Source organism: Bos mutus, chromosome 18, assembly GCF_027580195.1.
Source record: "Bos mutus isolate GX-2022 chromosome 18, NWIPB_WYAK_1.1, whole genome shotgun sequence".
NCBI lineage: Eukaryota > Metazoa > Chordata > Mammalia > Artiodactyla > Bovidae > Bos > Bos mutus.
The window spans coordinates 44,362,696-44,376,675 of NC_091634.1; the positions used below are offsets into that span (position 1 = coordinate 44,362,696).

Here is a 13,980-nt window from a genome sequence, read left to right on the forward strand (position 1 = left end):
GGGGGCATCAAGGGACAGTTTTATATTGCTTTGTGTGCCCACCTGGGTTTAAAAATTTTTTCCCCCTCTACAATCTGGGGAATTAAAAAAGTTAAAAAGCCAGGGCTTGGGATGAATTCACTTTAACCAGCGGTAACGAGTGCTCCCTGGCTAGAGAAGGAGGTAGGGTGGGTCCTGGCTTGGAGGAGCTCACAGCCCAGGGCTGCCTCACGTGCTCAGGGACCCCAGCTGAGTCGGGCACTGAGAAGGGAGGAGGAGGGGTAGGGGGGGAGGGGATCTACTTATGCAGGGGTCTGCAATGGATAGTGGAGATCAGGTGGGGCCTCCAACATGGAGAGGGGCGTTTTAGGTGATGGCTGCACTGGTAGCAATGGCCTCGAGGCAGGAGGGCCTGCAGATGCATGGGCTGGAGCACGGCTGTGTGAGCTGGGAAAGGGTCCCTGCGGGCAGAGGGGCTGGGGGGGGTGGTGGACGCAGGCAGAGGACGCTGAAGGTTGTTCTGAAGGTGATGAGCGCGACAGCAAGAGTGGTGAGGACTGGAATGGCAGAGCTGGGTGACTGGCTTCCCCAGTCTGCAGCTGCGTGACCGTGAACAAGTCATTTACGATTCTCAAGCCTGCATGACTGTGAACAAGTCATTTATGATTCTCAAGCCTCAGTTTTCTCATGGTGATTGGGATGAAGGGGCTGTGGAGAGTAAACAAATGCCCTCAAAGTGTTTAGCCTCCTGCCTGGCACCTGGGGCGCCCCGATGAGGGCGCCTGCTCTCCACCTGTCCCAGGTCTTCAGTGTGCTTGTGGACGCTTTTAAGCCTTATAGTGAAATGACTGCTGCCCAGTTCTCCGTTCCGGTACCGGTAAGGAAGTACCGACTGCGTTAGCTTCTTGGGGTGCTGCCTCTGTCCCCCACACACCCTTAAACTGGAGTTCATGATCAGCAGTGACTAGCACAGTAGGCCATGCTAACAGCAAGGGTGATCTGGCAGGACTGTGGAAAGAGCCCAGCCTTGGAGTCTGGACTAGGCTGGGGGACACCCAAGTGTGACCTGCAGGCTCTTTACCCCTCCGACCTCACCTTTCTCTTCTGTGACACGCGACACACTGTTGCCCATATTCCAGAAACAAATATGATTCCTTCTGGCTGAGAATGTGTGTCGAATGCAGTAAATCTCCACGTGAACGTTCCTGGAGGGACCTTGGTTGGCCTCTTGAGCTAAGACGGCCACTACCAGTGCCCCTGGGTGGGCACCATTTACGGGCTTTCACTGATGCTGTGCTCCGCATCCTCCCACATCACCTCCTTGCCTCGCAGTACCTCCCAGGGCTTGATATTCGTGTCACCCCATTTGACCTAGAGAAACCCAAGGATGGCAGTAAACCACTGCCTGGTTTCGCCCGGCTCGTTAGTGTTGGAACCAGGCCTTGGAGCCCAGGTCTGCCCGATTACAAAGCCTGTGCGCTCAGCTCTTGGAGTTTCCCAACAGGGAAATACAGGGATGAGCTTCCTTGCAGAGGCGTGAAGAAGAGTGCAGACGGAGGCACCCAGACCAGAGAGCTGGGTGTGGCAGGGCAGGACCAGGGTTCTGCGCTGAGCTCCGTGTTACGGAATCCCCTCACTGGCCGTCCACAGTGGGGAGAGGGGCCTGTGAGCAAGGGTCGTGCCCCGGCTTCCAGGCTAGTCTGCAGGTCCCCAGGACCCCCCTGCCCACGTGGCCCTGGCTGCCCGGGGTGTCTGTGGGCCTCTTCCCGTGATGGGTGGACGGGTCTTCAGGATGTTCCTCTCCAGGGGGCGAGGAGTGCTGTTTGCAGGAGGTGGGGCCCAGGAAGGACTTGGCTATGTGGGTGCCCCTTCTCAGCAAGGGAAGGGGCTGAGGGTGAAAGAGAAAGTGGGGTGGGCTGTCGGCTGGGGGCGAATGTGAGAGGAGGCCTGAGGCAAGGCCTCGATGCCTCAGCTGCATGGCTGAGCCTGCCTGGCGGGCAGCGGGGGAGCTCCTGTGTTTGCCCTGCGGTGGGCCCCGGTGGCCATTCCTGCTGCAGGCTCCTGGACCTTACTGCCAGCCTTGGGAGATGCTTCAGGGGCCAGGGGCCTTGGTAGTGGCCCTGAAAGCAGTCCGCAGGAGCGGGGGGCACGGGTGTGTGAACCATCCCTGAGGTCGCCCAGGAGCCAGGGCATGTGTGAAGGTCTCCTGTGGCCACGTCTGTATGTGCAGGTGCAGGACGGGCACCTGGGCCCTCACGAGCCTTCCTTGAGGACATTCCTTTCTTCCTGTCGTCCTCCATCTTTCTCTCACCTTCCTCAGGGCCTGGGGGCAGGGAGGGGCCTGGCTGTGAATTTTGGTTCCCCTCCCCAGGAGCTGCACCGTGGGTCACCTGAAAGCTCTCTGAGCCTTTGGGCCTGGTTGAGAGTGCGACAATGGATGCTGCGGGGCGCCCGGCCCTGGCTGGCCAAGCCGGGCGTGTGTAGCAGCTCAGCCGCCCTGCTCTGAGCCCGGGGCCAGCCCCTGCCAGCAGCGGCCCAGATGTGTTTTTTCGGATGGTGCAGGGGGAGCTTCTCTGTGTGGGTGTCCTCGCATGATGTGTGGGCTGTGATGTTTTGATCCAAGGGAGCCAAACTGATTTTCCTGGCCCATCTCCTCTCCATCCAAAGCAAAAAGTTAAATAAACACAGCCAAGTATTATCACAGGATGCGGGGAAAATGAACTCGGTCCCCATGGGCGGCCCACATCTGGCAGGCTTCGGGCCTCTCAGGACTGTGGGATGAGACAGATGTGGTTGGGGGTAGGAAGGGCTCAGTGCACCCCCTCCCCAGCGCCGCGCTTCCTTCCAGGGCTCTTTACCAGCCTCGGGGCCTGGGGGCTGCAGGCCGCCTGCCTCCAGCTACATCCCTTGCCGTCTCCCTGGCCCTTTCTGGGGCCTTGCCTTTGGTGGGGCTCCCTGCTGTGACTTCCTGAGGCTGGTTGCCCCCCGGCTCAGCCAGGTGCTTGCACTGGGCAGTGGTCCCAGGCTGGTGAGGCCCCTGTGCTCGGGCCCTGCCTCATACAGGGAGGTGCGTGCAGGCACACTTGGGAAGCTACTGACTTGCCCAGATTTTCCATCTCCCACTCAAGGCACTGGTGGGCCCATGAGCTCCACCTTGGGCGGTGGGGGTTTGTAGTTGGCATTTCTCCTTCCATCCTCTGGCTTCGCTGGTCGCTCAGTGGTAAAGAATCTGCCTGCCAATGCAGGAGACGTAGGTTTGGTCCCTGGCTTGGGAAGATGCCCTGGAGAAGGGAATGGCAACACACTCCAGTATTCTTGCCTGGAAATCCCATGGACAGAGGCGCCTGGTGGGCTATAGTCCATGGTATCGCAAAGAGTCGGATACAACTTGGCAACTAAACAACAACAGCAACGGCCTTCCTCTGCTCAGCACTACCCTTAAGTGAACTTAAATGGGCTGGGCGGATTTCTGGAGATTCTGTATAGGACAACTATGATGCAGTTTTGGGGTGGGAGGACGTGAAGCGATATGCCCCCTCCCCATTCATTGCTTTATCAGAGGTCACCTAGCACCATCCAAGCCTGTTTTCCCCAGATGTGACCTTCCACATCCCTGAGTCCTGTGGCGATACAGCTGGTTGATAGGGGAATGACGTTTTATTTTTTTGTTTTCCCTTCATTCTGTATATATTTATTCTACTCTTAGGAAAATGTTACTTTATATGTTTGTTCTAATAGCTATTAGAAAATTTGTTACTACCACACCAGAATGTGTGACTTCGTGAGTAGCACTGCTTAGAAGGAGGTTAGAAGGTAAGGTGTTTAAGTAGAAGGAGGAAGTTGATGTGAAGAACAGCGTCTGTCACACTTGGTGTGGGAGTGTGAACCGGCCAGGCTCCCGGGGGGGGGTCTGGGGAGGCCCTGCCAGTCCTGGGGACCTCAGGGAGCTGGAGAAACTCCCCCCTACCCCGAGATGCTCATCCCCTCGGGAACCTTGGGCAGGTTTGGGTGATGTGAGGCCTGTCTTGGGGAGACCAGCTGCCAGATGGAGGTGCTCAGGACCTCCTGGAGGCCTCCACGTGTGTTATAACCATGGTGGGTGGGCAGTGGGGCTGAGCTGGGGGCCACATCTGTGCTAATGAAATACCCCGCTCCCAAATCAGACTTATGAAAAGCATCGACTCCTTAAACTGTAAAGAGTTACGATTGCCCGTACCCCTGGGACATCCCTACGGAATTACAGCATGTTTGGAAATGGTCCTTACAGTTCATTCCTGGGGAAGGCTTGGGGCTTTTGGTATGAAGAAAGAGATGGTCTGTGTGTTGAAAATGAAATGAAAACACTAACGCACACACGCATACCCACATGCATATGCACACACACACCAGTTTTCAATAGCAGACTCAGTTTCCTCTTTGCTTGTGTCTAAGATAAACCACATGTGTGACAAGGTACTGATGTTTATTTATAATATGTTAGCACAGAGAAGAAGTTGTTAAGGGGTCATAGTCTCTTACTTTATGGTGCTTCTTTTTCAATGCAAGTGGAAACAAGGCAAGAGAGTGGAACTCTGGTCTACTCTCTCTTTTTTCCCCACACCAAACAGTGAATAGATCTGGGCGGGTGCTGTCTGGGGGGGCAGGGACTCCAGGCTGATGTTCCCTGACCCGGGGGCCTTGGTGCCCACCTTCATGTCCCTAGCACTCAACAGGCCGCTTCCACGCACCCTTTGTGTGGGATGTTGTCACGGCCCCTCTGTGCATGGCAGAGCGTGCGCTCGGCTCGGTCACCTTCCATCAGAGCTGGACAGTTGGTGGGTGAAAGCCAGGCTGGCCACTGAAACAGGGTGTGGGAGCCAGACCCCGTCATAAATTCACATTTATATGCTGTGTGTTTCTGGTTAACGAGTCTGTGCAGGGGAGACTGTATGAAATGAAATATATATATATGAACAGGGACACTAACCTCAGGGAGAGGCGGGATTCAACATGAGGGCATCCTGGGGGGCCTGGGGCCCTCCAAGTGTTTAGGCGCAGCAGGTGGGACCCCAAAGGGAATTTACAGGAAACCTCCCCACTCTGAATGGATTTGCTGGGGGCACAGACACGGTAGTCCTTTTCAGTGTTCTCGCTGTATGCCAGGCACCGGACTAAGCTCTTCATGCGTGTTATTTCACTTTGTCTTCACAACAAATGGAATTTTATTACCCCTGCCTTAGGAGTGGGGAACCAAGACTGAGGCAGAGTCCAGGCCCTGGGGAGCAGGGGAGTCTGCCCTAGGCTGGCACGCTCAACACTGACTTTGCAGGCTGGTCTCTGGAGGGTTCCAAAAGAGGAGTCATTTCAACCCCACCCTTCCCCATCAGCTGTGGCTTTTCTGAGAGGGCACAGAAGGCCTGGGAAGCTCAGGCCGTCAATTACCGTGTATTCAGCACAGGCTGAGAGGCAGGTGGGTTGGCGGTAGTGTGCAAGCTTTGGGGCCACGTGAGATTTGGCTGCAAATCTGACCTCTACTCCCATTGCTTGTATAATTTAGCTCAGTTTTTAGAAAAATCATTTAGGCCCTGGTTTCCCCTTTGAGATGGACACCGTCACCCTTTGTCCGGCCATCGGGAAGATTAAACATAAACATGGAAATGTGCATGAAGAGCATAAGTGATTGTTGTTCCTAGTGTCACTGATACATTGCCTCTTGTGTCAAAGGAGCTGGCGGATGGGAGGAAGAGGAGAGGTGGGGGGTCTCCCTAATGGGACTGAGAATACACTGGAAACAGCACATTATGCTATACGGTCATTTTTCTTTGCCGGGCACCTTGATATTGGGCTCAGGACTGTGTGCTTTCTTAAAACCTTCTTATTTTATGCTACCTTGCAGGTAGGTTATGTACAGAGAGGTTCCTTCATCTGCCAATGTCACACATCAGTCCGTGCCAGATGGGGATTTGATCCTAAGGCATCTGTCTTTGGCAAACCGCTGCTGCATGATGAGGCTCATTGAAGGCCAGGGCCAGGGTGTCAGGGAGAGGGTCTTGAGGAGGTGGACAGTGGTGGTTATGTAGCTGGTGGTCAGGATGACCCTGGGAGCTTGGGCAAGAGGCTTGAAGCCCTGGGCCTACAGGCAGGATCCAAAGTAGGGCTGGGTGGGGCCAAGTGGAGCTGCTTTAGATTCCCCCAGGTTTATATTGGATTGGCCAAAAGGTTCTTTTGGGTTTTCCCATAAGATTGTATCAAAAACATGAATCAACTTTTTGGCCAATCCAATATATTTCTTTGCTTTGTTGTTGTTCAGTCACTCAGTTGTGTCCGACTCTTTGCGACCCCACGGACTGCAGCATTTCAGGCTTCTCTATCCTTCAGTGTCTCCCGGAGTTTGCGCAAACTTATGTCCTTTAAGCGGAGCAGGCAATGCCAACCCACTCCAGTACTCTTGCCTGTAAAATCCCATGGACGGAGGAGCCTGGTAGGCTGCAGTCCGTGGGGTTGCTAAGAGTTGGACATGACTGAGTGACTTTATTTTCACTTTTCACTTTCCTGCGTTGGAGAAGGAAATGGCAACCCACTCCAGTGTTCTTGCCTGGAGAATCCCAGGGACGGGGGAGCCTGGTAGGCTGCCGTGTATGGGGTTGCACAGAGTCGGACATGACTGAAATGACTTAGCAGCAGCAGCAGCATGTCCTTTGAGCTGATGATGCCATCCAACCATCTCATCGTCTGTCACCCCCTTCTCATCCTGTCTTCAATCTTTCCCAGCATCAGGGTCTTTTCCAATGAGTTGGCTTTTTGCAGCAGGTGGCCAAAGTACTGGAGCTTCAGCATCAGTCCCTCCAATGAATATTCAGGGTTGATTTTCTCTGATTGACTGGTTTGCTCTCCTTGCTGTCCAAGGGACTCTCAAGAGTCCTCTCCAGCACCACAGTTCCAAAGCATCAGTTCTTTGGCACTTGTCCTTCTTTATGGCCCAGGTCTCACATCCACACATGACTACTGGAAAAACCATAGCTTTGATTATATGGACCTTTGTCGGCTTTTTAATAAGCTGTCTAGGTTGGTCATAGCTTTTCTTCCAAGAAGCAAGTGTCTTAATTTCACTGTCTAGTGATTTTCGAACCCCCAAAAATAAAATCTGCCATGGTTTCCACTTTTTCCCCATCTATTTACCATGAAGTGATGGGACTGGATGCGATGATCTTAGTTTTTTGAATGTTGAGTTTTAAGCCAGCTTTTTCGTTCTCCTCTTTCACCTTCATCAAGAGCCTCTTTAATTCCTCTTCCCTTTCTGCCATTAGAGCAGAAATAGATTGCTTTGAGTCCTAGACCTGTCCTCCTGGTGGTGAGGTGCTCAGGTGGCCAGGGTGTGGTGCATAGAGTCTCAGCCCTCCTTGCGCCCTGGCTCTGTGTGAGTGCTCATGGAGGACCATGGCACCATTTGAAGTGTTAGTTTCTTCTCTTTTTCAGGAAGTGGCCAGGAATCATGAAGTTAAATAAATGGGTTTGTGATGTGACCCTGTCGTGACATCTGGGCTCCTCTGAGGGTCTGACCTTCGTGAGGGGGCTGGCGTTGGGGGCTCAGGTGGCTTTAGCTTTGGCTACAAGGAGCCTATACTATTCCATTCCGTGACGCCCCCACCCCCATCCCCAGCCCCTCCCCATCCCCATCCCCACTGGAGAGGAACCTGGAGAGTGTGGGCCTACTGGCTGGATTTGCTTGCCCCCAACCATGGTCATTTGGCCCCAAGCCTTATGCCAGAGCTGGCCATGGACTATGCTCTATAGCACATCTGTGTGAATTAGAAAAAAGGCCAGCCGTGCCTTTGTGTGGAGAAGGCAATGGCACCCCACTCCAATACTTTTGCCTGGAAAATCCCATGGATGGAGGAGCCTGGTAGGCTGCAGTCCATGGGGTTGCGAAGAGTCAGACACAACTGAGTGACTTCACTTTCACTTTTCACTTTCATGCATTAGAGAAGGAAATGGCAACCCATTCCAGTGTTCTTGCCTGGAGAATCCCAGGGACGGGAGAGCCTGGTGGGCTGCCGTCCATGGGGTCACACAGAGTCAGACACGACTGAAGCGACTTAGCAGCAGCAGCAGCAGCAGCATGCCTTTGTGTAAAAGCAAGGGGTTCCGCCTCCTCTGGGCATTCATAGCTCTGCACCAGGACACACTGCTTAGTGGACAGACTGCGGGCTAAATTCAACCCTCTCTCCCCACCTCTGCTGGGCCCTTTGTGCAGTGCACAGCTTGTCCATCCATATACAGTGGTCTTCTCTGCTTTTCACTTTTTTGTTTGTTGAGTTTGTTTAGTATCAAGGCAGGAGTGATGCTGCATTTTATGCCTGATAAGGAGAGTCTGGGCTCTCAGTGTGTCCTTTACTTTCCTGGGCCCTGGCCTGGTGTGGGTAGGAGGGTCTCCCTAGGGATGAGCCGAGGCAGCTGTGTGCTCCTTGCTGGGCTCCCCACCTCCACTGGGCAGGGACGCCTCTAGGGAGTCTTTGTCAGGCCAGGGTGGGCCCACCGTTTCCTAAGGATAAGGTGGCCCTGGGGCCAAAGCCAGAAAGCATGGAGTGGTCGCTTAAGACCCTGAGAACGCCAGCCAGAGGTGAGGCCAGCTGAGAAGCCTCCTCAAATAAAATCTTTTTGGCAGGGGAGGGGCGGTTGTTCTAGATCTTTGTGATGAAAACTATGGATCCTTTCCCCAGAAAAGTGCCCAGCTGTGTACATATCCAGAAACTTACAGCCAGGGACAGGGCCTTCTCAGATCCTCAGACAGGCTGAGCAGCTGGCCTGGTGAGGATCTGGGGGAGGGAAGGGGGCCTTCTGGGCTCTGCTGGCCCTGCTGGAGGCCTCCCTGGCCTTCTCAGATCCTCAGACAGGCTGAGCAGCTGGCCTGGTGAGGATCTGGGGGAGGGGAGGGGGCCTTCTGGGCCCTGCTGGCCCTGCTGGAGGCCTCCCTGGCCCTCGGCTCAACGCCCGCTCCGTTTGTCACTCTCGTTCACTCCCGACGCTGCCTGCCTCGGTTCTCACACTTGAACGTTCTTGCCTCTTCCCTGCACCTTGTCTGTCCGCCCAGGCCCGGCCTGATTTTGAGCGGTCCCACAGCACTGCCCTCGGCCAGGTTGTTGCCAGCCCTCCCCACGGGCCCCTGCCTCCCTTTCTTTCCCCTTCCCCAGCTCCTCCGCATCTTTAAGGTAACGGGGCGCCCTGGGGAGAGCACCCTCCTCCCAGGCCAGCAACAAGTGCCCTTAGCACCACCTGCCCCTGTTGCTGGCTTCCTGAAGTCCAGAGGCCCAACACACAGGCTTTGGGTCTCACTGGCATCTCATCGACAGTAATCAAGATGCACAGAGGGCAGGCTATGGGTGCTCCCAGAGTAGGGGGGCTGTGGTCACTTACGAACCTGCTGCTGAGCTGGGGAGACAGCATCTGGTGGGGCTCACAGGTGTATACACCCACGGGGCAGTCAGCCATCTGCAACTTGTGACCCTAGAGCAGAGAGAGAACACGGAATGTTGATTCCTCAGAAGCCCTGAGACAGCCTCAGAATCTTTCTTAATACACTCCAGGAACCACAGTGAATGCTCTGTGTCCTCTTCCATGTGAGCATAAGCCCTATACCTCTGTGCCTTGCAGGCAGACTTTGCATGTGTCCCCGCCGTGTGTACACACTTGCAGCTACACCCCTGCCCTGTGTGTTCACACTTACTGTGTGCCCCCTCCCCATATTTACACACTTGTCCCCCCTCCTCCACTCCCTTTGTGTACCCACTGGCCTTACATGGCCCACCCCATGCTTGCAGATGCCCATCACCCACAGGAGTGGGTCTCTCTGTGTTTCCCTTGAGACTGGGCAAGGCTGGGAGTGTGTGTTTTGGCCTCAGTGATGCCAAGTATCTTATAAATTAAAAAGTTAGAGTCTGGAGTCTGCGGAAGTCCCCAGAAAGCGCCAAGCTCTCCTCACCGGCTGGGCAGCCCCTCTGGGTGTTGTCTGTACTGGACATTGAGCTGATCAAATTTTCTCTGTGATGCTCACCCCTCCGTGTTCATTGTGCTTCTCTAGTGGAACTCCGCTTTGGGGATGGCTCGGCCTCCCCGCCCCACTCCCCCAGCAAGTGCCTGGCTCCAGCTGTAGGGCAGGCCTTCCTTCCTCTGTGCCTGCTGCCCCTGCCAGTTATCTTGTTGTTGAAGAGACCTGCCTGGGCAGAAAAGGCCAGCTGGAGGGGAGGAGAACCTTCTCACGTTCAGTGTCGGCTAGTGCACGGCCGCGTGATGGTGGTGGTGGAGTTGGGCGTTCCTTCTTCTCATCAAGAATCTATAAAGGACAGTGTATTTATACCTTCAAAAAGATGTGGGCCAGCAGTTTTCAGAAAGCGCGTTCGTGCCCATGTCACTAGGCGAGTTGGCCTGTGGGCTCCTCGCTGGGAGGGGTGTGGTTCTGGGGGTGCTGGTGCGTGATGCGGCTGTTTGCCTGTAATGACGTTCGCCACTTTGAAACTCCCCAGCCAGGGCATCGGTCTGCTCTCCCCCTCTTCCCACCTCTGCAGGCTTATTGTCCCCAGAAACAGAAGCTTGAGTCCTCCCAAGAGCTCCAAAAGAGCAGGTGTTTTCTCCTTCTCCTTCCCATGAAGATGGAAGTCAGATCTTAGGGAGGGAGGGACTGGGCATCTTGGGGACACCCTCCAGTTCAGTGACTCGGGAGGTCACACTTCCCAACCAAGGAACACTGAGTTGCCCAAACGTGGGGCCTTTTGCCCTGATACTGGGAGTACATTGAGGGCAAAGGGAGAACTGGGAACCTTGCATTCAAGTCTTGGAGCTTGTGGTTGACAAGGTCTAGGGACCCAAGGCAGGTCTTGTCGAAAGTGTCCTATGAAATGGTACCATGGTGACCTTACACATTGGCAGCAACCTCTTAATAGAAGCAATACCTATATTCCATTTTAAAGTGAATAAACAGTGAAATGTGAAAGAAACTGATTTTTAGGTGTAGCCATGAAAACTGCTGCTCGTCTCATGCACGGCCTGCTTCTGATTGTTCTAGCGTTATCTGCCTGTGTTTCGGAGGCTATTTGGCTGCAATCAGCCTAATGAGTAATATCAGTTTTGTCTGACTCAAGGTCTTAATTCATATTTACAAAGCTGCATATTTGAAAACCCCACCCCAGCTGTAACTGGCTAAGTCAAACAACCCAGATCCCAATCCAGATCATCTCTGCATTTCAGTGTCTCAGCTGCTGATTTCTCCTCTTAGGATGCAAATCTGGGAAGGAGGGCTCTTGGTTAGCAATCCTTGGCCTCTGCTCAGTGACGTGGATGTGCCCTCCTGGGCAAGCTGTTTCTAAAGGTTAAAAGAAAACCTGTCCTGCGAGGCTCTGTGGGGAGGGGGAAAGATCAGGGGTAGAGGATAAAATAGGGGCGGGGCCGTGCTGGGCTGGACTTGTTAATTCCAAGAGTTGTTCTAGTCTCGGCAGTAAACCCACCTGAGTGCTTGAGTCTCTGTTCCAGTGGATGACAACCATCATCCCATGGAATCTTCCCAATAATCTGTGGCTTAGGTACCATTTTTGCCTGTGTTTTTGAGATGGGAGAACTGAAGCCTAGAGAGTAAACAGTTTACTCATGGTCATACAGCTAGGGGCTTCCCAGGTGGCACGAATGGTAAAGAATCCACCTGCCAGTGCAGTAGATATAAGAGATGCGGGTTTGATCCCTGGGTCAGGAAGATCCCTTGGAGGAGGAAATGGCAACCCACTGCAGTATTCTGGCCTGGAAAAATCCCAGGGACAGAAGAGCCTGGCGGGCTACAGTTCATAGGGTCGCAAAGAGTCAGATACGACTGAAACGACTTAGTGTGCACACATGTATACAGCTAGTTCGAGGCAGGACTGGGATTTGAACCCAGCGTCTGACCGTAAGCCAGCCTGCTTGTTCCTCCCCCAGGCCGACTGCCCTGCATGCTGTGTCCCTGCCTTCTGAAGGGCGGGGTGGGCTGCTGCTCTCTAGCCCCCAGTTGCTAGGATTCTGGATAGGGTCCTCTGTGTCTCAGGTGGAAACATGAGCAGCCTTTGAGATGGGCAGCCGTGGGTTTCAGGCCCAACTCTGTAGGGACTCTTTCTAGCGTAGGACCTCAGGCCTGTCCTGTCACCTCTCAAAGTCTGATGACCGGGAGTAAACACCCTGGGTGCAGGGCCTGGCTCACAGTGTGTGCCCGCAGAGAGACAGCGACATTGCAAAGAGAACTGGGGGGTACGTGGTGGCTTCAGCACGCATGTGTGCAGAACTTCAGAGCCTGTTAAATCTGAAAAATACTACGTATGCACATTTTTGGCTTAAACAGAGTTCCATTTTACAAAGTCTATAACCCAGCTTTAATATTATTACATGCCCCAGACTGGGATTAATTCCAGGATGAGAGTTTTATTATGCTGTATAGAATTTCTCCCGTGTTCTCCTAGTGCGTGGCCACCACCTCTACCCGCCTCGTCTCACACAGCAGGATGTGGGGTGGTGGGGACACTCCGTCCCTCCCCAGCTTGGTTCTGTGGGCTTGGGGTAGAGTGGAGAGGTGAGTTGCACTGTGGCGTCGCTGGCCCAGGACTGCTGACCATCGACTCCAGCATGTCCTGAGGTCTGTCTGTCAGCACTCAGTGTAGAGGATAGCACCCCACGCTTTGCCAACCTCTGAGAGTGTCTTGTTTGTTTCTTGGAATAATTGAGAAAGCCTTCACATCTCAGTGGTGATCTGAGGGGCTCTTGGTAGGAGGTCAGTGTCTGGAGGACCAGGGAGAGGTCTGGGTCTTCACTCTACTTCTGTGAGGGGTACGTGGCTTTATCTCAAGTGGATACTCTGATTATAGACAGTAATGGCCTGTAGCTCTGTGTAGAGAAAGAATCTGACTCTGCATCTGATTCGAGGCAGTGCTGTGATTGATTTGTGATGTCTGCTGGGGGCACAAGGATGGGGGAACCATACAGATACGGCCCTTATTTGCTGTTTAGGTTTTGTTCTGAGTATTTTACATCTCGGTGAAACCAACAAAAGTCTCTTTGTAGACTTGATCCTTTCACCCTTGATCATGGGTATCATAGGGACTCCCTAGGGACTCCCCCAAAGGATTCTTCCTCTTTGCCCTGTGTCCTGCACATACCACGCCCCAGCCCCTGCCCCCCAGCGCCAATGACCTGTTTGCACAACTTCAAAACTCACAGGCCCGTCTCTGTTCTCTCTTTCAGTTGAAGAGGGGGAGGCCTCGGACTTCTCGCTGGCCTGGGATTCCTCCGTGACGGCATCAGGTAAATGCCCAGGGGCCGGCGGGAAACTTGGTGGGGGTCCTGGGGGGCTGGCTCAGGAAATTCAGAAAGCCACCCAGCTGGTTATGGAAGTCATATTCTTCCTGTCACATTCCTGTCTCCAGTCCAGATTACCCCGTGCAACGTGATTTTTATATCAGTTCCATATGGTCAATAAAATCTATTACATACGGAGACTAATATGCCCTTATTCCCCTGGGGGCCATGTTCCTCTCTTGTGGGCATACTCAGTTGGGCCACCGTACCCCCACTACACAGGCTCTGAAGCTCCCTGCCATGGGCGTCGCTGCACATTCATTCCAGCCTAATTGCATAAAAGCCACTCTAATAGGACCTTTAAACTCCAATCGAAATCAGAATTCCTTTATTTGCTTTCCTGGAAGTGGCTGCATTGCATTCTCGGGTGGGCAGACCCGAGCCCACACCTCCAGGGGGAGGTAAGAAGGAGCGGTTAGAATTACGGGGGGCATGGCCTTTGGACGGAGAAGGCAATGGCACCCCACTCCAGTAACTCTTGCTTGGAAAATCCCATGGACGGAGGAGCCTGTTAGGCTGCAATCCATGGGGTCGCTAAGAATCGGACATGACTGAGAGACTTCACTTTGACTTTTCACTTTCTTGCATTGGAGAAGGAAATGGCAACCCACTCCAGTGTTCTTGCCTGGAGAATCCCAGGGATGGGGGAGCCTGGTG

At 53.8% G+C, this 13,980-nt stretch overlaps 1 protein-coding gene across 5 annotated transcripts in view; it reads left to right on the top strand.

Annotated features, from left to right (window-relative positions):
• Positions 1 to 13,980, top strand: part of ZNF423 (zinc finger protein 423) — a 345,391-nt gene that overhangs the window by 44,432 nt on the left and 286,979 nt on the right. For 4 of the 5 annotated variants that reach the window (XM_070388460.1, XM_070388461.1, XM_070388462.1 and 1 more), the window contains one exon: positions 13,210 to 13,269. The exons of the other annotated variant lie outside the window; for it this stretch is intronic. In XM_070388460.1, coding sequence (XP_070244561.1) covers positions 13,210 to 13,269 — 60 coding nt within the window. The remainder of the gene's footprint in view (positions 1 to 13,209; positions 13,270 to 13,980) is intronic. 5 annotated transcript variants of the gene reach the window in all.